This window comes from Sander vitreus, chromosome 6, assembly GCF_031162955.1.
Source record: "Sander vitreus isolate 19-12246 chromosome 6, sanVit1, whole genome shotgun sequence".
In the NCBI taxonomy this organism is placed as follows: domain Eukaryota; kingdom Metazoa; phylum Chordata; class Actinopteri; order Perciformes; family Percidae; genus Sander; species Sander vitreus.
Window position 1 is genome coordinate 15,758,600 of NC_135860.1, and position 22,792 is coordinate 15,781,391.

The 22,792-nt window shown below is 38.8% G+C and overlaps 3 protein-coding genes across 5 annotated transcripts; all 3 read left to right on the forward strand.

The window, feature by feature from the left end:
- The first annotated feature begins 2,773 nt into the window (after positions 1 to 2,773).
- Positions 2,774 to 12,573, forward strand: LOC144519703 (metalloreductase STEAP4-like). Its single transcript, XM_078253045.1, has 10 exons — positions 2,774 to 3,342; positions 3,724 to 3,831; positions 3,925 to 3,995; positions 4,119 to 4,206; positions 5,091 to 5,369; positions 5,494 to 5,588; positions 5,692 to 5,802; positions 9,600 to 9,642; positions 9,804 to 9,968; positions 11,504 to 12,573. The coding sequence occupies exons 1-10, from the start codon at positions 3,118 to 3,120 to the stop codon at positions 11,753 to 11,755; spliced, it is 1,437 nt and encodes a 478-aa protein (XP_078109171.1). The 5' UTR covers positions 2,774 to 3,117; the 3' UTR covers positions 11,756 to 12,573.
- Positions 12,574 to 13,710: 1,137 nt separating this feature from the next.
- LOC144518984 (C-reactive protein-like) lies at positions 13,711 to 18,238 on the forward strand. 2 transcript variants are annotated; one of them, XM_078251867.1, is made up of 6 exons: positions 13,711 to 13,771; positions 13,902 to 13,956; positions 14,887 to 14,992; positions 15,085 to 15,379; positions 15,505 to 15,611; positions 18,010 to 18,238. In XM_078251867.1, exons 2-6 carry the CDS (start codon positions 13,902 to 13,904, stop codon positions 18,041 to 18,043), a joined length of 597 nt encoding a protein of 198 aa, XP_078107993.1. In that variant the 5' UTR covers positions 13,711 to 13,771; the 3' UTR covers positions 18,044 to 18,238. The 2 variants fall into 2 exon arrangements, with proteins under 2 accessions (XP_078107993.1, XP_078107992.1); XM_078251866.1 differs by lacking the exon at positions 18,010 to 18,238 and having other exon boundaries at positions 15,505 to 15,871.
- A 1,087-nt stretch (positions 18,239 to 19,325) lies between these two features.
- On the forward strand, positions 19,326 to 21,634 carry LOC144519704 (C-reactive protein-like). 2 transcript variants are annotated; one of them, XM_078253049.1, is made up of 5 exons: positions 19,326 to 19,416; positions 19,651 to 19,705; positions 20,633 to 20,738; positions 20,831 to 21,125; positions 21,250 to 21,634. In XM_078253049.1, the coding sequence occupies exons 2-5, from the start codon at positions 19,651 to 19,653 to the stop codon at positions 21,466 to 21,468; spliced, it is 675 nt and encodes a 224-aa protein (XP_078109175.1). In that variant the 5' UTR covers positions 19,326 to 19,416; the 3' UTR covers positions 21,469 to 21,634. The 2 variants fall into 2 exon arrangements, with proteins under 2 accessions (XP_078109175.1, XP_078109176.1); XM_078253050.1 differs by lacking the exon at positions 19,326 to 19,416 and adding an exon at positions 19,428 to 19,520.
- Positions 21,635 to 22,792: the final 1,158 nt, after the last annotated feature.

Genomic DNA, 22,792 nt, shown 5'->3' on the forward strand with positions numbered 1-22,792 from the left:
ATATTAGTGTTACCACATAACTACTGCTCGCTCATTCAGTCAGCTTTTATAACCACTGTCAATAGAGCCCCTATAAAGCTGAGACCATGTCCTGATGCTGCTCTGAATTGTAAGAGACAAAAAGAGCGACAGGAAGATGTGTGTGTATGTGTGTCTGAGGAAGAGAGAAAGTGAGATTGTGTGTTTGAGTGTGTGTGTGTGTGTGTGTGTGTGTGTGTGTTTGTATGTATGTGTGTAAAGTGTGTTACAAGGAAAGATTGGATCTGACCCATTAACTTTACAGGCCACTCATTGAGCACCAGTGCAGTAGGGGTCAGTGGGGAGATTTCACTGTAAATCTCTGCAAGGATCACAATGATAGTTTTGAGGGCGCGAGAGAGAGAGAGAGAGAGAGAGAGAGAGAGAGAGAGGAGGAGGAGGAAAAGGGTTGTTTTTCAGGTTTCTGCCTTAAGAAAAGTTGTTTTTAGATGTGGCCTTTTCTGGCTGTGTCAGGTCACGGCCCGCAAACCCAAAACATAGCCTCAAAAGGATAGCTCATATGAGGACACTTTGTGCCTCAAGGTAAACACAAACAGATGTGTGGTGTGGAGGAGGTGAAGTGAGAAGACGGAAAAGTCAATGTACCAAACATTCTGCCTCACCAGGACGTTTTTCCGTTCCTTTTCTGCCCTGTGGCACAGCAGATCCTTGGCTTGGTCACACCTCAGATCCAGCTACCTCTACCCCCCAAAATCCCTGCTGTACTGTGCAACCATTCTCTAGCAGGACTTCTAACAAACATCCCCCATCTCCCTGCCATCCCCCTCTTTCTTTTTGACATCAAATCACACTCTGCAACAAATCCTTCCACTGTAGGTAGTTAATAATTCATCCCCCCCTGACCATGCTATTCACTGAATAATCGCTTCAGTTATTCATGTATCTGATAATCCATTACCTGGGGAGCATCTGCTTTGATAACCCCACCATTTTAGAAAACCTACATCACTTCTTCTGTCTCTTCAGCTCTCTAGGGTCTAAATTCCACCATAGCCAAATAGCACATAACCCTACACTTTACCAAACACAACACTGCATTCAAAAAATCAATCATTTTGATTATAGTACAATGATCTAGAAAGGAGGATGTTACTGTATCAGTGAGCCTCATTTCATGCATCAGAATTCATTAGCATAGACTTGTGGCTCTAATGCACACTGCATTTTGCTTAGACAATCAGATATTGCGCAGTGTGAAGCCAATCATGGTAATTGCTCTGGCCTGGGAATACTAGACGGTCCAATCATCACCCTTGCCTGGGAGTGCCTTTATTCAGGCTTGCCATTTGATATGTGATTGCTGCTTCCATTCACTTTTGTTTTGATTATCAGAAAACCTCCCACACTGTTCGAGGCTATGATTGTTTGCCGTGTTGCTCACAAGTACTTGAATGCAGCGCTTGTGCTCTCTGAGGTCAAGCTCTGTTCTTGGGCTGTTACTAATTGATCTTTGTACTTGGCTTTAGAGGGCAAGGGACTCTGGGTCAGTTATTATAACTAAAACCCCACACCACAACGCATAAATAACACTGACCTGCCAGATTTACATTAAACTGCAACACTTTCAGATCACTTTCTATCAGACATTTTTTTGTTCTAATTTACAAAAACAAATTATTTTTCTTTGTTAATCAAGTGTGACCCCCCCCCCCACACACACACACACACACACACACACACACACACACACACACATTTCATGAGCATCACTTTAATTTAGGCTTCAGGATTGTGTAGGAGAAAGACGATGGGATTGTTTACCAAACAGCACGCACACACACACACGCACATGCACGCACGCACGCACGCACGCACGCACGCACGCACACACACACACACACACACACACGCACACTGGCCACATAGTGAAGCAGCAGAGCAGAGGGAGTAATTACAGTGGTAGGACAGGTCACTAGGCCCGCGGTTCACCTCAACCTTGAACAGTGAAGCTCTTCTGGACCTCTGGGAAAATAAGAAGGGCTGCACTCAGAGGCCAACTTCAGTTACCAGGCTAAAACTATTAATTACTCATAGGGCCAGCACAAGATTACACTGTAATTGGTGGGTTTGCCTGTTCCCATGAATCAGCAAGCGCCTCTACTGACCACCATATCAGTGACTGATTATAAGGATTGGGTTCTTTCACTTCAAGTGCACGGCAAATAACCTCCTGCTAATACAAAAAATGTGTGCTATTTGTTTTGCACACATGTCAAAGTAATTATGCACTTGGTAGGGCATGTGAATTTTATGGTCATATAATGGAGATCATGCAAGGGAAGAGAGGAGGAGGTTAGGAGCATTCCAGCACATTGTGTTTTCATGCCGTGACCTAGACTCGGCCCAGATAGTGTGTTTGTAGAAAGCCCAGTGTTACTGCTTCCCTGTTGTAATAGTTAAACAGTCAGATAATCATATTCTTGTCTGAACTGCAATTAGGACACTGGTTAAAGATTTGATTTTTTTTAAATTATATTTTAAAGATGTTATAATCGTCTTGGAGCAGCTGAAATTAGAATCTGTCTCACGCCGTGACAAATGAATTGGGACATTCACTTACTACCTTTCTCTGTTTGTGTTTTATAATGTTTGTAGTCAAGGCAGTGATTTGGTAAAACCGGAAAAACCTCTATAATGAATGATGAGAATGATGTTTGCGTTCCAGAAGAAGGCCATGCTTGAAACTTTCCACAAAACTTCCCAGCACAAACAACAGAGACATAGACTGACACCCATGCCAGCAGAGACACACATAACCTCCCACCTTTTGCAATGGAGTTTCCCAGTTTAGACAGACTTCACCCTGAGCCATGGGAGGGGATGGGCCAATACAAAAACTGACTCAAGCCAGAAAATCTATCAGTCTAAAGAGTAATGAGTTAGAAGAGCAGACACATGGACTTCATTGGCCGACACTTTTTTCCACAAGCATCCAGAAGAGCTGTTACTTTGAAGACTATTTTGTTACATTTGCCTTGAATCTGGACACATTACACGTTTTGACAGAAAAGCTGGTGCAGTGTTTTGTTCTGTCAAATCCACAGGAGATATCATTGCTGTTTGTGTCGGACTGTGGCCATGTCGGCTGACAGACTGAGCAGCGTGTCAAAGGAGGTGAAGCCAGAGAGCGTGTCGTTGTATCCTCTGGGCACAGCAGCTGCCCCTGAGCAGGAGCTGCTGTGTATCTTTGGGACGGGAGACTTCGGGCGCTCTCTGGGCCAGCGTCTGCTCCATTCTGGCTACAGGGTGGTGTACGGCAGCCGCAGACCTCACAGCTGTGGCCCCTTGCCTCAGGGAGCTCAGGTACAACACACTGCATGAGGTTGTTTTCTCAAACTCTGGAATTCAACTTTTTTTTGGTAATTGTGGCTGATTTCAGAATGTGTGTTGCATGATGGTCCCGCACCAAAACAAATAACTGTAGATAGAAGTGCATAGATAGTACTGGGGGGAAAATAAACAAAAGTTGTTATCAGGCTTGGAAAGTTGACTGAGCTAAACAAGGTCACTGATAATGTGTGTGTTCATGTGTGTCTACACATGTTGCTGGGTTTTGTTTTCATCTGTCATGCAATATGTACTTAGGACTAGTGAACTATCACTGAACACGTCAAGCCTATTATAAGTGAATGTGTTGCCACTTGTAATGGCCATGCATGACAATAGCGTTTGTGTGTTTTGCAGGCAATGAGCCACGAGGCAGCAGCCCAGTCAGCCAGTCTGGTCTTTCTTTGTATTCACAGAGAACACTATGACTTCCTGGAAACACTCGCACCTCAACTCCAGGGAAAGGTACCTTGTTGCCCAGTCAGAATCCATTCTGTAACATATCAGTTGGTTCATTTCTAACTTTTCATCCACTCTGCTGATTTCATTGATTGGAAGGTGCTGGTGGACGTCAGCAACAACCCCAAGAAGAATCTATACCCAGAGGCCAATGCTGAATGTCTGCAGAGGTAAGAGGAAATCAGGCAATAATGTAATTACCTAAAATATTGGGAGATTTCATGGATCATGTGGTTCAAATCACCAACAACTGGTGGAACATGAAGTGAAACCGTTTGTTGTTTGTTGTCCAGGCTGATCCCTGGAGCTCATGTGGTGAAGGCTTTCAACACCTTGTCTGCGTGGGCCCTGCAGAATGGACCCTCAGATGCCAATAGACAGGTAATAAATGTGTTAGTGATGTTCTGTTTTCAATCAAATATTTTAGTATTTAAGTGTATTTGACACTTGCTAAAATTTAAAAAGTACTACATTTTCTTCTTCTGCTATTTAGGAATGCACCTTTTTTTTTTTCTAATGGTGACAAGTCTCATTTTAGAATTAAACTATTCTGCACTGCTTGTTAAATTATTTGCCTGCTGCAGAACTACAAGCATTTTACAATTCCCTGATGTGTTCGCACAGTGGGGCGTTGACCAACAAGTTAAAAATAATAGTCTCTTTCAGAAAGGAAAGCATTTCAGTCCAAACTTAACTCATTTTGAAGCTTTGATCAAACCAAATCCAAGTAAAAGAAGCCAAATCTGAGGAGTCAGCCTCGTGTCTTTGCTGTGAATGCCATCTCTGATGTATCCTTGAATCAATTAACTCCACAGTGTCTTTTAGATCTAAGATCTCTATCACATGCTTTGCTCTCTCGCTCTGTACTGCAAAGCTGCAGCATATGTGGGGTTTTCTGTTTTATTTTGATCCAGTTGTGCAATCCCAGAAGATGGTAAAAAACACACAGGAGTGTGTGTTGTGAGGGGTGTGTGTTTATGTATGTTGGTGTATTTTGAGCACAATCAGCAACACCACTAGGAGTTGACTGAGAACTGTTTTACCTGCTTTCTTCAACTAAATTAAGTATTTCACACAGAACGACACAGGCATCTCCAGGTACTTTTATGTTCAATCCCTCTGGAGTCAACCATCCTTTTATCATTGTGTGTACAAATGCATAAACATAAATGCATAAATATGAAATAATGTAGACATATACTCCTCACATGGGGCATTTCGATTGCTTTAAAAACTATTGGTGTTGTTGTATTTCCATGCTCCAGGTGTACCTGTGTGGAAACGGTGCTGAGGCAAAGCAGGCAGTAGCAGAGGTGGCCACCAAACTTGGCTTTGGTGCTTTGGATAAAGGTTCTCTGTCAGCAGCCAAAGAGCTAGAGGACTTCCCACTGCAGCTGTTCCCAGAATGGAGGATGCCGCTATACGTGGCCGTCAGCCTCACTGCCTTAATCTTTGTCTATGTGGTCATTAGAGATGTTGTCTATGCGTTTGTTGAACAGGGGAAAGACAACTCCTTTAGAATCATGGTGTCCCTGGCCAACAAGGTGAAGACTGTTTAGTGTTTCTAAAAATGTAGCATTTTTTTTTCTTTTAAAGTAACTAACTTGGATCTGGGGCATGTGTTCCTCACAGTAACCACTTCTGTGTTCACTACCAACCTTCTTGCAGGTGTTTCCCATTGTGTCTCTCATCATGTTGTCTCTGTGTTACCTGCCCGGTGTCATAGCTGGCTTCATTCAGCTCTACAGAGGCACTAAGTACAGGTCCGGCATTAAAACAGGATAGATTGATATTTAGTGTCTGCAGAGACAATTTCCAATATATTTCAAATATTGTATCCTGCAAGTCAAAATATGTTTGTTTCAGGCGTTTTCCTGACTGGTTGGATCGCTGGATGCTGTGCAGGAAACAGCTGGGACTGGTAGCACTTGGCTTTGCTTTTCTACATATGCTCTACACTCTCATCATCCCCATAAGGTATGTAACATACTCCTTCAAAAATGTATTTTAGTAATTTTAACTACAGTCAATTCAGCCAGTTTAGTAGGAACACATATCTTAAACTAATCTAATGTAATAACAGCCCTGGAATAAATCATTCTTTCATGAAAATATAAATACATATAAATATACTTTATGTACATTTTAGACACAATGGTTTGTGCTGAGATCTAATATTTAGTCAACCCTCATTGATATAAATTGAGTTACAGGGCTGTTGCATTTTATTTTATGATAGGTTTCCCAAACCTGGCAACTGAGTGTGTACTGTAACAATACAGAAATAGTAGGGTAATTATATAGCATTATAATAGTTAGACCCAACTGAGATTAAAAGCATACTGTATGTAACCAGAAAATTCTGAGAATTTCCCTTCAGTTTCATAGAAATGCTTAAATAAACTTACAGGGACTCCTGTTATAGAAAAGTGCATTATTAGAAGAAAAAACTGGAAGTCACACCGAAAAGAGTTCTCAAACTCTTTGCAGAGTGTAGCTAGGTGGTTGCTAAGGTGTTTGTAACGGTTGAAAGGATTTTGATTGGCCGTTGTTAAAAATAAGCCTGAATTTATATGAACATTTATATTAGCATTTTCAGCCACATCTCACAGTCCTCCTCAGTGGATGGAGGCTGTTGTCACAGAGGTAACTCAGTTGTTCCGTGACCTGAAGAGTGGAACAACAGTCACATGATAAAAGGATGTTCAGAGTTGTTGCTACTGTTGCTGCACTGTCATACTTCCACCCGCAACCTCAGATCCACAGATGCCAACGTCTTTTCACCTCTCACCCACCCCAAGCACCGAACCTGGGGGGACAGGGCTTTTTCTGTTGCTGTCCCCTCCCTCTGCAACTCTCTCCCCCAACACCTCATACTTTCCACATCACTTACTAACTTCAAAACCACACTCAAAACCCATCTGTTTAAAGCTGACTTTAACCTGTAACCAACTTAGCTGTTTCTATTTGTGAGAGGGGGTTGTAGCCGATTCTGTGGTCTGTCCCGGGACCATGGTCTCTGGCATGGACCAGTGGTCACAACCACTGGGGGCCAAAGACACTGGTCGCGACCAGCTCCTCAGTGGTCTGCTGTGGTCCCTGTGGTCTGTGAAGCCGCTTTAGTATTTTCTCCCCTTTCCTGTCGTTTTGGCAGCACTGTTAGCTGGATAAATGTCAGAGATCATAATCTTTTGTCTATAAAATACACTATATCAGATATATTTTGATTATTATTGTTATTATTATTGATTATGAAGATCCGTGTGGTCAGGACCAGCTGGTCTCTGGCACGGACCAGCTGGTCTCTGGCACAGACCAGTGGTCACAACCACTAGGGGCGCTAAATACACTGGTCGCGACCAGTGGCACAGCGGTCATGACCATCTTCTTACTGGCACAAATAGTCCAGCCAAGTAGCGTTTTACGACAGACTAATTATAAAAGATTTTTTTGCAGCTTAGATCATTTCTATGAGGTGTCCAGAACAACATATTAAAAGTCCTAAAAAATCCTAGTTGAGGAAATATGTTAAATTCTCATCAATCCGAGATGTGTGCCAATAAGGCCAGGCAACAATACACCCCAATGGGGCTATTTTTTTCCTTTACTCAAAGTTTCTTTTGAAATGAATTTGAATATGCACATATAACCCCCGCCGGTATAGTCTTCAGGGTCACGGAGGCACACAAGCCTCCCCACCACAACAAGGTAGCAAAATGTAATCTCACCACGTTACTAATGACTAAGATGGCTATTCTGACTTTCTTCTGATGTTATCTGTGGGGGAATGTCATTAGGTAAGGGTTGTTCGCAAATAAAAATTAGAAGAATTTAGAAAGCAACTGCAGGCAAGATTGTGCAATCAATTCTTGATGTCAATATAAAGATTTTTCCAAGAAACTTGTAAAACAAAAATGTTACTTTTCATGGATACTTTCATTGTATGAAGTTTTATTTTGATTTTGGATTTGGATTTTGGAGGACTTCTTAGGACTTTTAGTATGTTGTTCTGGACACCTTATAGAAATGATCTATGCTGAAAAGAATTATTTTACAATTTCTATGTGTTGCATTTTAAAAGAACGATCATCGAGTGATCAGGTGCTGGATCAATCAAGATGATTCGACTGTTACTTTTGTTACTGTACGGTAGGCTACTTAAGTTGAATTTTTAATTAAACTTTTACAGTTTTGTATTTCATTTGATGTTGCTTTGTCACTCAACTCTACATTGTTTCCTCCACTACATTTATTTGACATTAGTTTCTAGATCAAGATTTGATACAAAGGGTAATGTGACAAGCTTTTAAAATGTAACACATTGGTAAAGTTTAAACCAGTCAGGAAGACATGGAGCTGCATAGTCGATAGTACTACTCATACAACTACGACTAATAATAATAATTTAATCATTGTTATTATGATTTCTATTAATAGGAATGATCAATAATATTTGACAGACAAAAGATAATGATTTTTATTTATTAATTTTTACATTTATTCAGCACAGTGTTGCCAACACAATGAGAAAGGGGAGAAGGTGTATTAAATGTACAATAACTACTCCAAAGACCACTCAGTAACTGGTCAAGACAACAGGCAGATGACAAGGACCACAAGACAGACCAGTGTCTTTAGCGCCCCTAGTGGTAGTGACCACTGGTCCGTGCCAGGTAGGAGCTGGTCGCGAGGAGCTGGTCAGGACTGTGCGGCAGGTCACAAACACACTGACCTGCATAATCGATAGTACTACTCATACAACTACGACTAATAATAATAATAATTTAATCATTGTTATTATGATTTCTATTAATAATAGTGATAAATAACATTGGATAGACAAATGATTATGGCTTCTCACATTAGGCGATTCTGCTAACACAAGTTGTATTAAAAATAAATACAAACAAACACACCACAGATCACTCAATTGGTGCAAACAACAGAACAGATCACAGAGGAGGTGGTCAGTACCAGTAATTTTAGTGCCCTTTGTGCCAGTAAGAAGCTGGTCATGACCGCTGTACCACTGGTCGCGACCAGTGTATTTAGCACCCCTAGTGGTTGTGACCACTAGTCTGTGCCAGAGACCAGCTGGTCCTGACCACACGGATCTTCATAATCAATAATAATAACAATAATAATAATCATAATATATCTGATAGAGTGTATTTTATAGACAAACGATTATGATCTCTGACATGTATCCAGCTAACAGCGCTGCCAAAACGATAGGAAAGGGGAGAAAATACTAAAGCGGCTTCACAGACCACAGGGACCACAGCAGACCACTGAGGAGCTGGTCGCGACCAGTGTCTTTAGCGCCCGTAGTGGTTGTGACCACTGGTCCGTGCCAGAGACCACTAGTCCGTGCCACAGAGCAAATGGTCGCAACCACTGATGAGCTGGTCACGACCAGTGTCTCTAGCACCCCTAGTGGCAGTAACCACTGGTCGCTGCCAGAGACCATGGTCCCGGGACAGACCACGGAATCGGCTACAACCCCTGCTGCTATTTGTTTGCATCCTGTTTCTATGCTGTCTTTTTCATATTTCATATTTCATATTTATTTTTCATATTTCATATTTATTGTTATTGATGTTTTTTTACTGATCTTGCTATTGTTTTTCTTTGTTTTTACCTTGTAACGTGCCTTTGAGTACCTTTTATTTAAAAAAATAAATGTATTATTATTATTATAACTACCTTAGATATGTAAACGAATGAGGCCTGATGTTTTTTTCTCTAAACAGTTTTATAATTTTCTTCCCTAGATATTATGTGAGATTCCGGCTTTCTGCGAATACCATCTCTCAGGTAAGACAAACATGCAGCTGGAAAATAAGCTAAATAATAAGCATTAAAAGTACTGCCTTCATATACAACTATAAATTGAGATGTCTTTGCATAATGCTGTACTGTTTCAGTACAGAAACTGATAATACACATCTCTCTGGCTTGTGTACTGTCACTTTAAGATCAGGGAGAACCGAACGTCAGTGTTTGACACCACCATGGCCTGGCGTGCAGACTCTTACTACTCTATGGGGATTCTGGGATTTGGCCTGTTTCTCCTGTTGGGAATAACCTCTCTCCCCTCTGTCAGCAACGCTCTCAGCTGGAGGGAGTTCAGTTTCATACAGGTACAGATGTTGTGCATCCTGTCAAAATGTATCTGAATCCCTGCATCTTGTTTACACAGTTAAACACTGGCAGTCACAACTGGAAGAATGTGGAGTTTCCAGTGGTGCTGGCTCTATAGTCTCCCAAGAAATCTGTCCAACAGCTTAAGCACATGTTTGTGCATGTGTGTCTTTTTACGGGAAATGTTGCGTAACAGATTGAAACCTTTCCAGGAAACCTAAAACACCAAAAGTTTGTTTGTATTCTGTTCATATCTTGATCAGCCCACAAATTAAGAAAGTACATGTGTGTATACTCTTTGCACTTAAATGCTATACCCTTAAAAAGAATGACAGCAAAGGCTTCACTCCTTTTGTAGCCAACAGATTTGGCACTTGTAGCACACAACAAGAAAACTGAATTGTTGGCAAACACATTGTCGGACATTTTAGAGACATGTTTTATAAAATAATTTGATTAGTAAGCTTCTGATAAAATGAATAGAAACAAGCTCATTGGGAAATATAATTTGGGACAACTGATTATCTCACCTCTACACTGTGGCCTTGAAAAGCTGCAAATGACAACCAGATTGATGATTTAGTTAACACAGAGATACATGCTCACAATATTAAATAGGCTCAGTTGGTATCCACTCACAAGGTGCCCACTGGAAGTATTTTAAAGTGCGTTATGAAATGTTCTGCCACATCTGCATCTGTTTATGCTCTAGGCTTCTGAGGTTCAGTTAGTGTGGACATTTACAGATAACCTACTGGACCTTTAAAGTGTTTGAATACTGGCAGAAAAACTATTTACAACTATTTAAGCTATGACTCATAAGAACGATTCTGTGCTTTAGCCCAGATGAAAAACAGTCATAAGAACGATTCTGTGCTTTAGCCCAGATGGAAAACAGTTACAGGGGCCAGATAGATGTTTCCAACTTCCCGTTGGAAGTAATCTGTTGAAAGTGTGTTGGTGGTATTTCCATCCTTCCCTTGATAAATCTTTCGCTGTGATTGTTTTTACTCGGCAGCCACAAGTATTTACCTTTTTTCCCCCACTTTGACCAATCGAAAATGAAATCGGTCTCACTACAGGGAACAAACTCATTCATAAATGTAATTGGGTCATGTCAAGCTCATTTTCTCATTCCACACCCTCCTCCCCTTTACTCCAGCCCAAATTAGAGCACTGCTTTAAATGTTAAGTTATTCATCACATGTAATTTGGGGGGCATACATTATCCTTCGCCACAGTCTTTAGGTTCAGTTCATGTCTACGGAATGGATCTACATGCCTGTAAATTTGCAAGTGTGTATGGGTGCACATTTCCTATCTACAGTAGTTGAATTATCACTATGTGCATACAGTACTGTATGTGTGTGTGTAAGTAGATGATTGTGTTCACATGTATAGGTTAAAGCTTGTCTCTGTAAAGGTCAGTCTATCACTTACTGAGTCTATTACACAGTAATTAGTTCTGTGTTTATTAGTGCAAATGTAACTATGTGAATCTGCGAATGTCTTACTGTTTTTTTCTCTCTTCCAGTCCAAGCTGGGATACCTGACAGTGTTCTTCTGTACCCTTCACACCTACCTGTACGGCTGGTCCGGGTTCCTTCGTCCCTACAAATGGTACATGCCTCCGGCCTACATGTTCTCTCTGGTGTTGCCTTCTGTGTTGATAGTGCTCAAGCTGCTGCTCCTCCTGCCCTGTGTGGATCGCAGCCTCACCCGCATTCGACAGGGCTGGGATAGGACTGATACGCAGGACGGCAGTGAGAAACCACTGCTAACATAGAGACTATTACAGACACAAAAACAATGGTATGCACTGAAAAAGGCCAACACAAAGACACCACAGTGACTTGCCTTCTAAGAGCTCTATTATTAGGTAACCCCAGCTCATTGTTTTGGATGTCATAGATCCAAGACTATGCAATTTACACTTATTGTTCTGCTCGCTACTTTCAACAAAGTCAACAAAGGCAATTGATTGAAACTCCTTTCAGTCTCTCTTTGTGTGATCATATTTGAATTGTTCCATTTTGTAAACATAGTATATGATACAATGGCACTGTGTAGGCTTTTATCAGTTATACAAATACCTTAGAGCAGTGATCTCAAAGTAGGGTCCGGGGACCCCCTGGGGTCTGTGACACTGCCAGGGGGTCCGTGAAAGGTTTTCAGATTAATTCATTTAAATCACCATGACGTTTTCTTTCGTTTTACAAAAGGCCTCATAGCTCAATGAATACAATTTGGTTCTAAAAAGATTGAGGACCTCTGCCTTAGAGAATCTTAGACACACGCATTAAAGCAGCCGTATAGGATTTTAACACTAGAGTTGAATCATTTCACAATAACCATGTACATCCAGTATTGTTAGAGAGTCTAACTCTGAGGCAGGCAACTCTGTTGTAATTCCCTTAACATCAACGGCAAGAGTTTGACTTTCATTTTTATACACAGTTTCCCATCAACCTGCATAATTTAGTTTAATCAATTCACTTTGTATCCTTTTCTGTAAATTAAGATTTTTGGATCTTTTGTTTGTCCTTATTAATGTTGCTAAATGTCAAGTGTAACCACTGTTAAATAAATGTAATTGTGACTGAACAGTGTTGCCTTTTCTCTCTTTCTCCTTACCATATATACTGTCTTTCATCTTGTCTGAAAGCTCAGTCAAACTGAGAGAGGTTTTCCCTGCTGAGTTGAGTGTGCTCTGTCTAGTCGTCCCGGTCTGATCCCTCTCCAGGGTTCATCCCTCTCCAGGGTTCATCCCTCCGGCTGATCTGATGCCGTTCTCCAGGAAACATTCGCTCTGACCTGCGGGCTTCACCCAGCTGCTACTGGATCTCATCACATCAATGGAGAGAGGAGCGTGCAGACTCCTCCATCACTGAAGTCCTCTGCAGGGAGGATATAATATTTGGATGTGACAGTACAGATAGGCCCTTGATGTTGTGCTGCAGCGAGTCATTTAAGTTGATCATCAAGGGAGTGAAGAAAGCATAGAACTGATAACTGGTAGTTGTTAGTGACACGTGACTTAAGCATTAAACTTGGATAAGTGGGCATGCACACTTGTACATGAGTGCATTCAGAACACAGGGCACAAACTATCACCTGTAGTGTAGGAAGACGAAGAAGGGAAAGAAAGGGAAACATGAGCCAAACAAAATTATTGATCACATGGTTTTAATCACCTTAAAACAAACAATCAAAATTTGAGAGGCTGGATTTTTTCTAGTAAAACAAAGTGGTCTGGGATTGCCTCCACATGGCTCTTAAAGATCGTTCCCCAACTCATCAAGTACCAACACTTTGTCACGGCCCTCGGCGTCTGATACCGATGCACAAGGCTCTCACATGCACTAACATGCACGCATGGACAGACCGCCTATGAAAACAAAGAACAGAGAAGGTTAGATTACAACACACACAGAGGGAGTGTGACTTCATTCCATGCTTAGGACGCCATTACTTCACTAAGCTATAGTGGCACATAGCAAATAGTTGTTTTCTGCTATATTATTGTTGTTTTGAATTCACAGCCCGTTTAAGTAAATGTTTTAGCAGAGAACCATTTGCTATAAACTAACTGTATATGCAACGTATTGTACAGTGTTAAGTCAAGACTTTTAGTTTGATGTGTTATTGCAAAATTGTGACAGGAATCTGAAGCCAAAGAAATATAGAAGTAGATAAAAGAAGGAAACAGAGTAACACAGCGAGAAATAGGGAAGTAGTGGGTGTATTATATGTACTTTTAAAATAACGTTTTCACCTGTATTGTTTATTGTATCAGTCCAAGGTAAATAAGAGTCAATATATTTTTTGTCTTTAGCACACAGAGTATCAGTAAGTGTTGGATTCATTGGATCCAAAACAAAGATCTAATCCCAAAGAGTGTTTTTCATGGTGTCTTTTTGTCTTTGTATTAGATGACATTTTTGCTGCTGTTGGTGACACTGACAGCATGTGCTGCAAGTCCTCAAGGTAAACAACATTTTTATTTTACAAATGGAATACCAAATGGAAATGTAGGAGTTTGTTGAAGTATGTTGCCATTTAGCTTTAAATTTACTTTTCTTAACAAACATGTCATGCAATACTCCTATAGGCACAATACTCTTCACAAGGAAAATCTTTTTGCCTAATATAACATTTTGCAATATATCAATAGCAAACTTATAAATAGGGAAATTATGTAAAATATCTTTACCTACTATACATTAACAATGTTGTCTATAGGCATATCTATTGTATTTGTCAAAAATAATGTTATTCTTTTCCATTTTCATACTCGTATAATTTTCAGCTAACATGTTTCTACAATTACAAAGATAACTAGTAACAAATCTAACATGTCAACAGAAAAGTAAACTACAGAGTATTTGGTTTTAACATCAAACGTGGATGTTTGTAAGATTTCATAACTGAATGTGAATTTGTTTAACATGGGACATTTTCTTGACTTGACAGCCAAAAAACTAGTGCTCATTCCCTTTTCAATCAGGAACTAATCACTCAATTAAAAAAAACCTACACATGAATTTGTGCAAAACAAATAGATACTGGACAAAACAATAAGCAAACCAAAATGCTAAGTGAAGAATCACAAAGGCTTTTATTAACCATAGTGTCTCTCTTTTTAAAAGATCCATAGTTGACATCCTAGCAAGTTCTTCCTTCCTCCAAAGGTTTATTATAATCTTGAATGATGGCGTGTGGAGCAATGCTTATATGTGTGACAATAGTCAATAGTCAGCGCTTCATATGGTGCTGTATGTTCCTAATTTAAAAAAAAATAACATTGATGTTTATAATGTAGTTAGTCAAATGTTAGCTTCAGCTAATGGTTATGTGATAATCTATGATAATAAAAAAAAAAATTGTTATAACAATCCCCCCCCCCTCCTCTTACAGATCTGTCAGGTAAAATGTTCACCTTTCCGCAAGAAACCAACACAGCTCGTGTGATTCTGACACCAACACCAAAACAGGAATTGAATGCTGTAACCGTCTGTCACAGGTAACACTAAATGTGCAAAATGCATAAAACAATTCATTGTATCTCTGACTGTGAAAAGTACATGCATAATAAAGTCTTTGTAATGCCTGCAGGTCCTTTACAGACCTCAAACGAGAACACGCCCTTTTCTCTTTGGCCACACAAACTTATACCAATGCCTTCCTGATTCAATGGGACGAAACAAACAAGGAGATGGAGCCCCATATCAGGGATAAAAAGACAGAATATAGAGGGCAGGACTACAAACCAAACACGTGGCACTCCGTTTGTACCACATGGGACTCTGTGTCTGGACTAGTGCAGCTGTGGTTTGATGGACAACCTTCAATGAGGAAATATGTCAGCTCTGGAGCAATCAGAGGATCCACCATGATTATCTTAGGACAGGTACAGTTGTATTAATAAGCATCATAGTTAATGGTCTCGACTGTGTGTCTAGTGTATATATTTCAATACAAATATTGTACTATTTAGCTTTTAGTTACTGTATCTCAAACCTCTGAAATCTACAGGAGCAGGATACCCATGGTGGGGGGTTTGACCTGAAGCAGTGTTTCGTTGGCATGATGTCTGATGTCCACATGTGGGACTACACCCTCTCCCCATGTGAGATACAGAAGTATGTGGATGATCTAAACTTCACTCCAGGGAATGTGCTCAACTGGCGTGCGATGGAGTTCCAGATTATAGACAGAGTGCTGATAGAAGATAAACTAATGACCTGTCACTAAAATTTAAAACAATACCATTTATATAGTAGAAAGGCAGAAATCCCATTTTCTGTGCTTTTATGTTCAATGTAAAGTATGATATGTTAAATCATTGTTTGTAAAAGGACCTTTTCTGATTTATCTTAATACAACAATTACATGAAAGAATTATTGTAGTCTGATCATTTTACCTGTCCATACCATTTAGAGATCTCTTCTTAACATGACTGGGCTGTAGAAGATGGGGAAAATATCTGCAGTTCTCATTCTGTGCAAAGATCCATTCCAAGGTTGAGCTCAAGCTACAATGAGACTTCTGGCATGCAAAATCCAAACCTTTAGCTTATTCTTTAAATGGTTGTATTAGATTACTTATGTCTTTGGCAATAATGTAGCTTTAAAATAAAAATGAGAAGTGCAAAAGTCAGTGGATTTCTTAGCAGTATTGTATATGTTATTATAGCAGCATGCAGAGATACATACACTGTTAAACTTAAATTAAATACTGTTACTTAAATACAACTTTAAAAAATCAAGTAAAGTCTACAAAAAAAACAAAAAAATTAACTTTACACATTGTCAAAATAGAGAGCATTTTAACCACAACACATAATTAAATTAAGTTACATTTAAATGAAAAATTAAAAATGTAATTTTAACCAAATCCTGCACTTATTTTTTTTAATGTTGACACATTCTTTATATCTGTTTTAAAAGTGCAATTTACTTCAAATAATTTAGCATTGGCATACATTTACCAAAGACAAGAGAGGTATTTGATTCCAGCATTTATTCAACATCTATTAAATCCAGTCATGGAAAAACTAAATGGAAAAAAATTACATGTTTGCTGACCAGCTTATAAAATAAGTGTAGTAGAGCACCTCCACAGTACAGCAACCTTTCTGTGTATAAACAGTAATCTTGAAGGGACATATTTGACCATTTTAAACATCACAGCTTAACAGTCAATGCATCATTTGACTTCATGGTTTTAAATTGGCAGATTTTCCTTTCAAACTTAATAGTGTAAGTTTTTTAACATACACAATAGAACATGTGACCTCAGCTTACCAACTGCAGCTTGGTACAATATCTTCAGTCTATTTCAGTGAGTACATTGGTTAAATCATTTTAAAATAACAGAACAATGTTCATGAACAGAAATGATCATGGAGGTTAGTTTTGGATCCAGTTCAGAGTCCCACAAAGTGCTTGAAAGGCCTTCAGGTACAACTCAAGAATACGCTAATCAGGCCCGGAAAAATGTAACGTCCTTGAACAGAAAAAACTAAACAGTCTTCAGTGCAAGGCCAAAAATCACGTTTCACTGCAAGAAGCATGTTTTTGAGGTTTATGAATTTGGAGGTTGGTTTTGGGCGCAGTGCATCAAGTCCCACAAAAAGTCTTTGAGTCAAAGCTGTTCCCCTCAGAGAACAATTCCAGAGGGACAAACAGGAACATCCTCACACAGAATCAGCCTCACAGCTTGTCTTCCATCTTCAGAATCATTTAAGCTCTATAACGAGATTTGTTGGATTTTTCACTTTGAGTAGCAGGACAACATTTAGTGCAACTCCTGTTTTTTTGGTCATTTCTCAATACATTGTAGCCCATGGATCGTTCCCCAATTTTTAGATATATTCTAAAAATGCAATTATAAATTAATTTATCTATATAATCTACTGTAGCTCTTATTTTGAGCTTTTTACTAGTAACCACACAGCACCACAAAGAAAAAAACAACACAACTTCATATTTCAACATGAGAACATTGAATCCACAGAAATGATGGGATAACCCTTTCACAAGATCCTTACTCAGAAACAGCACCAAAAAGGATACAGAAATACATTGTAAAGATATTTTAATGAGGAAGCACCAAGTTTAGCCTATAATTTATAATCTTATTCCTTGTTTCACACAGAATCCTGAACGACTTCAAGATAAGATCATGGCATGATTTGCACAGCAAAATAAAGACATTTAAATTGACTGTAATTGAATGCAAACTTTTCTTTCCTTTTCTGCCTGACAAATAACAGTACATTCATCTTTAGTCTATTACAAAGCCATCTATCAGCATTTCTATGTTGGCATAGAAACACAAAGTTTTGCAAAATATTAATTACTATTAATTACTAATTACTACTATAACTTATAAACAGGGCAATTATGTAAAATAGCTTTACCTAAATTACCAATATCTCTATAGTTTTACTGCTAAGCACTATTTAATCTACGGAATCTCTAGATTTAAAACATATATTCTACAATATTAATGTTTTTTATCTGCAATTTCTACAGGAGCAGGATTCCCATGGTGGAGGCTTTGACATGAATCAGTCTTTCGTTGACATGATGTCTGATGTCCACATGTGGGACTCCACCCTCTCCCCCTGTGAGAACCAGAGCTACGTGGATAGTGCTCAACTGGAGGGCGCTGGAGTTCCAGATTACAGACAAAGTGTTGAAAGAAAATAAACAAATGACTTGATACTAAACTTTTAAAACTAAGCCATCACTGTCTGCAAAATCAAAATCAATTTCTCTGCGATGTAAAGGATATTTGAGCATGGCAACATTTTGTCTTAATTATAAGGTATTTTATCTCCTTCTCTTCTCTTTTTCACCTATGAGTGTCTTTCCAGCTCTGTTCTAATAATAATGTTTTGTAATAGTCTAGAAATCTAGACGCACCCTAGCGGCAGCAAATGCAATTTGCAGCCAGGGTCAGTCTAGCAACTCTCCGTTGGCTTGCGAGCTGGAAAAACCAAATTCTGGTCAGGCCAATCACGTCGTGTATAGAGTCGGTGGGCGGGCTTAACATAAGGATGGCAGAGTTCCGCGTGAATTCCCTGCTACTTGAAAACAAAGAAGATGGCTGCTGCTGCTGGTGAACAGCAGTCTTTCGATTTGGCTTTGGCCGCGACTCTGGAAGACTTGGAGTTAAGCACTGAAGTCATTTTTAAAAAAGGTGTTCGGAGTTTTGCCGACCGGATACGGCAAAAGTTCAACTAGCGTTGCTCTGGTTGGCTATGAGTGCAGAGGGAATTTGAAGCACAACCGTTTATCCCGCCCCTCGGATTGAGCCCTGCCAATGGTGAGTACCCAGACCCAACATCTTGATGTGGGTCTGGCTTGTCAGGCTAGTTTTGTAACACTAAAAGGTCTGAAAATCCATCCACTGGTTCTCCATTGCCACTGCATACTGCACAAAAAAAGACCCACAATATGTTACAGCAAAGGGAGAGAACAGGTAGGTAATGGATGATGTTGTAGTGCAAGTTAATTAATATGAAGTGAACACAAAAAGCTTTTATGATGTGTTATGTGTGAGTGAGAGTGTTCAACCTTCAATCTCTGCGTTGCAGATTAATAAAGAGTTTCTGAACAAAATTGCAAAATTGTCAAATTTAGGATTCAATTGGGCTTCATAAAGCACTTCATAATAATGTGCATTTGCTATAAAGAACAATGGTGATTTCAACATAGAATGAACTTTCACCTCAAATTCTGTTGATTCAGTGGAAAGTATTGTGTAGGGGATAACGACTTCTTATGTGACAGGAATCTGAAGCCAAAGAAATGTAGAAGTAGATAAAGGAAGGAAACACAGTAACACAGAGAGAAATAGGGAAGCAGTGGGTGTACAAAACTCATTATCCTATTCACTGCTGAGTACAACATTCAGGGACAGACACAGATTTCAAAGTAAGACGTACACATGCAAAACTGCAAAATATAGGAATTTAAAGTGATTGTATGTACTTTTAAAATAACGTTTTCACCTGTATTGTTTATTGTATCAGTCCAAGGTAAATAAGAGTCAATATATTTTTAGTCTTTAGCACACAGAGTATCAGTAAGTGTTGGATTCATTGGATCCAAAACAAAGATCTAATCCCAAAGAGTGTTTTTCATGGTGTCTTTTTGTCTTTGTATTAGATGACATTTTTGCTGCTGTTGGTGACACTGACAGCATGTGCTGCAAGTCCTCAAGGTAAACAACATTTTTATTTTACAAATGGAATACCAAATGGAAATGTAGGAGTTTGTCGAAGTATGTTGCCATTTAGCTTTAAATTTACTTTTCTTAACAAACATGTCATGCAATACTCCTATAGGCACAATACTCTTCACAAGGAAAATCTTTTTGCCTAATATAACATTTTGCAATATATCAATAGCAAAGTTATAAATAGGGAAATTATGTAAAATGTCTTTACCTACTATACATTAACAATGTTGTCTATAGGCATATCTATTGTATTTGTCAAAAATAATGTTATTCTTTTCCATTTTCATACTCGTATAATTTTCAGCTAACATGTTTCTACAATTACAAAGATAACTAGTAACAAATCTAACATGTCAACAGAAAAGTAAACTACAGAGTATTTGGTTTTAACATCAAACGTGGATGTTTGTAGGATTTCATAACTGAATGTGAATTTGTTTAACATGGGACATTTTCTTGACTTGACAGCCAAAAAACTAGTGCTCATTCCCTTTTCAATCAGGAACTAATCACTCAATTAAAAAAAAACCTACACATGAATTTGTGCAAAACAAATAGATACTGGACAAAACAATAAGCAAACCAAAATGCTAAGTGAAGAATCACAAAGGCTTTTATTAACCATAGTGTCTCTCTTTTTAAAAGATCCATAGTTGACATCCTAGCAAGTTCTTCCTTCCTCCAAAGGTTTATTATAATCTTGAATGATGGCGTGTGGAGCAATGCTTATATGTGTGACAATAGTCAATAGTCAGCGCTTCATATGGTGCTGTATGTTCCTAATTTAAAAAAAAATAACATTGATGTTTATAATGTAGTTAGTCAAATGTTAGCTTCAGCTAATGGTTATGTGATAATCTATGATAAAAAAAAAATTGTTATAACAATCCCCCCCCCCTCCTCTTACAGATCTGTCAGGTAAAATGTTCACATTTCCACAAGAAACCAACACAGCTCATGTGATTCTGACACCAACACCAAAACAGGAATTGAATGCTGTAACCGTCTGTCACAGGTAACACTAAATGTGCAAAATGCATAAAACAATTCACTGTATCTCTGACTGTGAAAAGTACATGCATAATAAAGTCTTTGTAATGCCTGCAGGTCCTTTACAGACCTCAAACGAGACCACGTCCTTTTCTCTTTGGCCACACAATCTAATACCAATGCCTTCCTGATTTTCTGGGACGAAACAAACAAGGAGATGGAGCCCCATATCAGGGATAAAAAGACAGAATATAGAGGGCAGGACTACAAACCGAACATGTGGCACTCCGTTTGTACCACATGGGACTCTGTGTCTGGACTAGTGCAGCTGTGGTTTGATGGACAACCTTCAATGAGGAAATATGTCAGCTCTGGAGCAATCAGAGGATCCACCATGATTATCTTAGGACAGGTACAGTTGTATTAATAAGCATCATAGTTAATGGTCTCGACTGTGTGTCTAGTGTATATATTTTATACAAATATTGTACTATTTAGCTTTTAGTTACTGTATCTCAAACCTCTGAAATCTACAGGAGCAGGATACCCATGGTGGGGGGTTTGACCTGAAGCAGTGTTTCGTTGGCATGATGTCTGATGTCCACATGTGGGACTACACCCTCTCCCCATGTGAGATACAGAAGTATGTGGATGATCTAAACTTCACTTCAGGGAATGTGCTCAACTGGCATGCGATAGAATTCCAGATTATAGACAGAGTGCTGATAGAAGATAAACTAATGACCTGTCACTAAAATTTAAAACAATACCATTTATATAGTAGAAAGGCAGAAATCCCATTTTCTGTGCTTTTATGTTCAATGTAAAGTATAAGTTACCAATGTCAGTATGATATGTTAAATCATTGTTTGTAAAAGGACCTTTTCTGATTTATCTTAATACAACAGTTACATGAAAGAATTATTGTAGTCTGATCATTTTACCTGTCCATACAATTTAGAGATCTCTTCTTAACATGACTGGGCTGTAGAAGATGGGGAAAATATCTGCAGTTCTCATTCTGTGCAAAAATCAATTCCAAGGTTGAGCTCAAGCTACAATGAGACTTCTGGCATGCAAAATCCAAACCTTTAGCTTATTGTAAGGACATTTGTCTTCATTGGTTGTATTAGAGTACTTATATTATTAGCAATAATATAATATAATAATATAATAACATAAAACTGAGAAGTGCAAAAGTCAGTGGATTTCTTAGCAGTATTTTATGTTATTATAGCAGCATGCAGAGATACATAGTTCTTCAATACGTGCCAGCCTACAATCTGTGTGTGCATAGTTTTACTCACTTACATTATTCCCTGATGTTTTCATTTCACAGCTTTTTTTAAAATATAAAAATGATGATCAGAGAAGTAATTAAGAAAAACTGAATCAAATGACCATGTAATACTTGTTTTGTTTATCAGACAGAAAATGATCACTCTGCATCTTTACCCAGATATTTACCCCATCTATCACATTGTCTGGGGTTGGCCGACAACACATTTTCTGTGTGGCTCATTCTTACTGCCCAAATACTATTTTTAAACTAAAATTGAAAGGTGGTGATGTTGCTCCATGCCTGCTGATTGTGTAAGTAGCTTTTTAAAGTGTCTGCCCCCTACTGGCCAACATTTAATAAATGCAACTTTGACTGAGTTTTTATGTTTCTATGAATTGCAGTGATCTTGCCACTGCTCTTTTTTAAACACTGAAATAAACAATATCTTCATTCAATGGGACAGCACTACTCCCTATACTACTACCACTACTTATATATAGTATTGGCAGAGAGCTAAAGTTTCTTCATGTTTCATCACTTCTCCAAGTTCTTTGATAGTATATCACACACACACTCCCACATGGACTTTTGATTGTTCATGACAGTCATTCTGTGCAGACAGATGCTGGCAGTCTCTCAATCAGTAAAACTACTGGTAAAACTTTATAATAATGGTACATGAATTATCATGAATTCACTTCATGCATGAAAAAACATGAAATCATTCATGTAGTATTTCATGAACTATCAATAATGTACAATGATTAATAGTATCTCATGCATGACTTAATGCAGGA

What these genes read in the sequence shown, in the direction of transcription:
- LOC144518984 (XM_078251866.1), top strand. Translation starts at nt 13,902, where the DNA reads ATGACATTTTTGCTGCTGTTGGTGACACTGACAGCATGTGCTGCAAGT. An exon ending in GCTGTAACCGTCTGTCACAG is followed by an intron (nt 14,993 to 15,084) that starts GTAACACTAAAT and finishes TAATGCCTGCAG; the next exon opens with GTCCTTTACAGACCTCAAAC. An exon ending in CCATGATTATCTTAGGACAG is followed by an intron (nt 15,380 to 15,504) that starts GTACAGTTGTAT and finishes TGAAATCTACAG; the next exon opens with GAGCAGGATACCCATGGTGG.
- LOC144519703 (XM_078253045.1), top strand. Translation starts at nt 3,118, where the DNA reads ATGTCGGCTGACAGACTGAGCAGCGTGTCAAAGGAGGTGAAGCCAGAG. An exon ending in TGGTGTCCCTGGCCAACAAG is followed by an intron (nt 5,370 to 5,493) that starts GTGAAGACTGTT and finishes ACCTTCTTGCAG; the next exon opens with GTGTTTCCCATTGTGTCTCT. An exon ending in TACAGAGGCACTAAGTACAG is followed by an intron (nt 5,589 to 5,691) that starts GTCCGGCATTAA and finishes TGTTTGTTTCAG; the next exon opens with GCGTTTTCCTGACTGGTTGG.
- LOC144519704 (XM_078253049.1), top strand. Translation starts at nt 19,651, where the DNA reads ATGACATTTTTGCTGCTGTTGGTGACACTGACAGCATGTGCTGCAAGT. An exon ending in ATGTGCTGCAAGTCCTCAAG is followed by an intron (nt 19,706 to 20,632) that starts GTAAACAACATT and finishes CTCCTCTTACAG; the next exon opens with ATCTGTCAGGTAAAATGTTC. An exon ending in CCATGATTATCTTAGGACAG is followed by an intron (nt 21,126 to 21,249) that starts GTACAGTTGTAT and finishes TGAAATCTACAG; the next exon opens with GAGCAGGATACCCATGGTGG.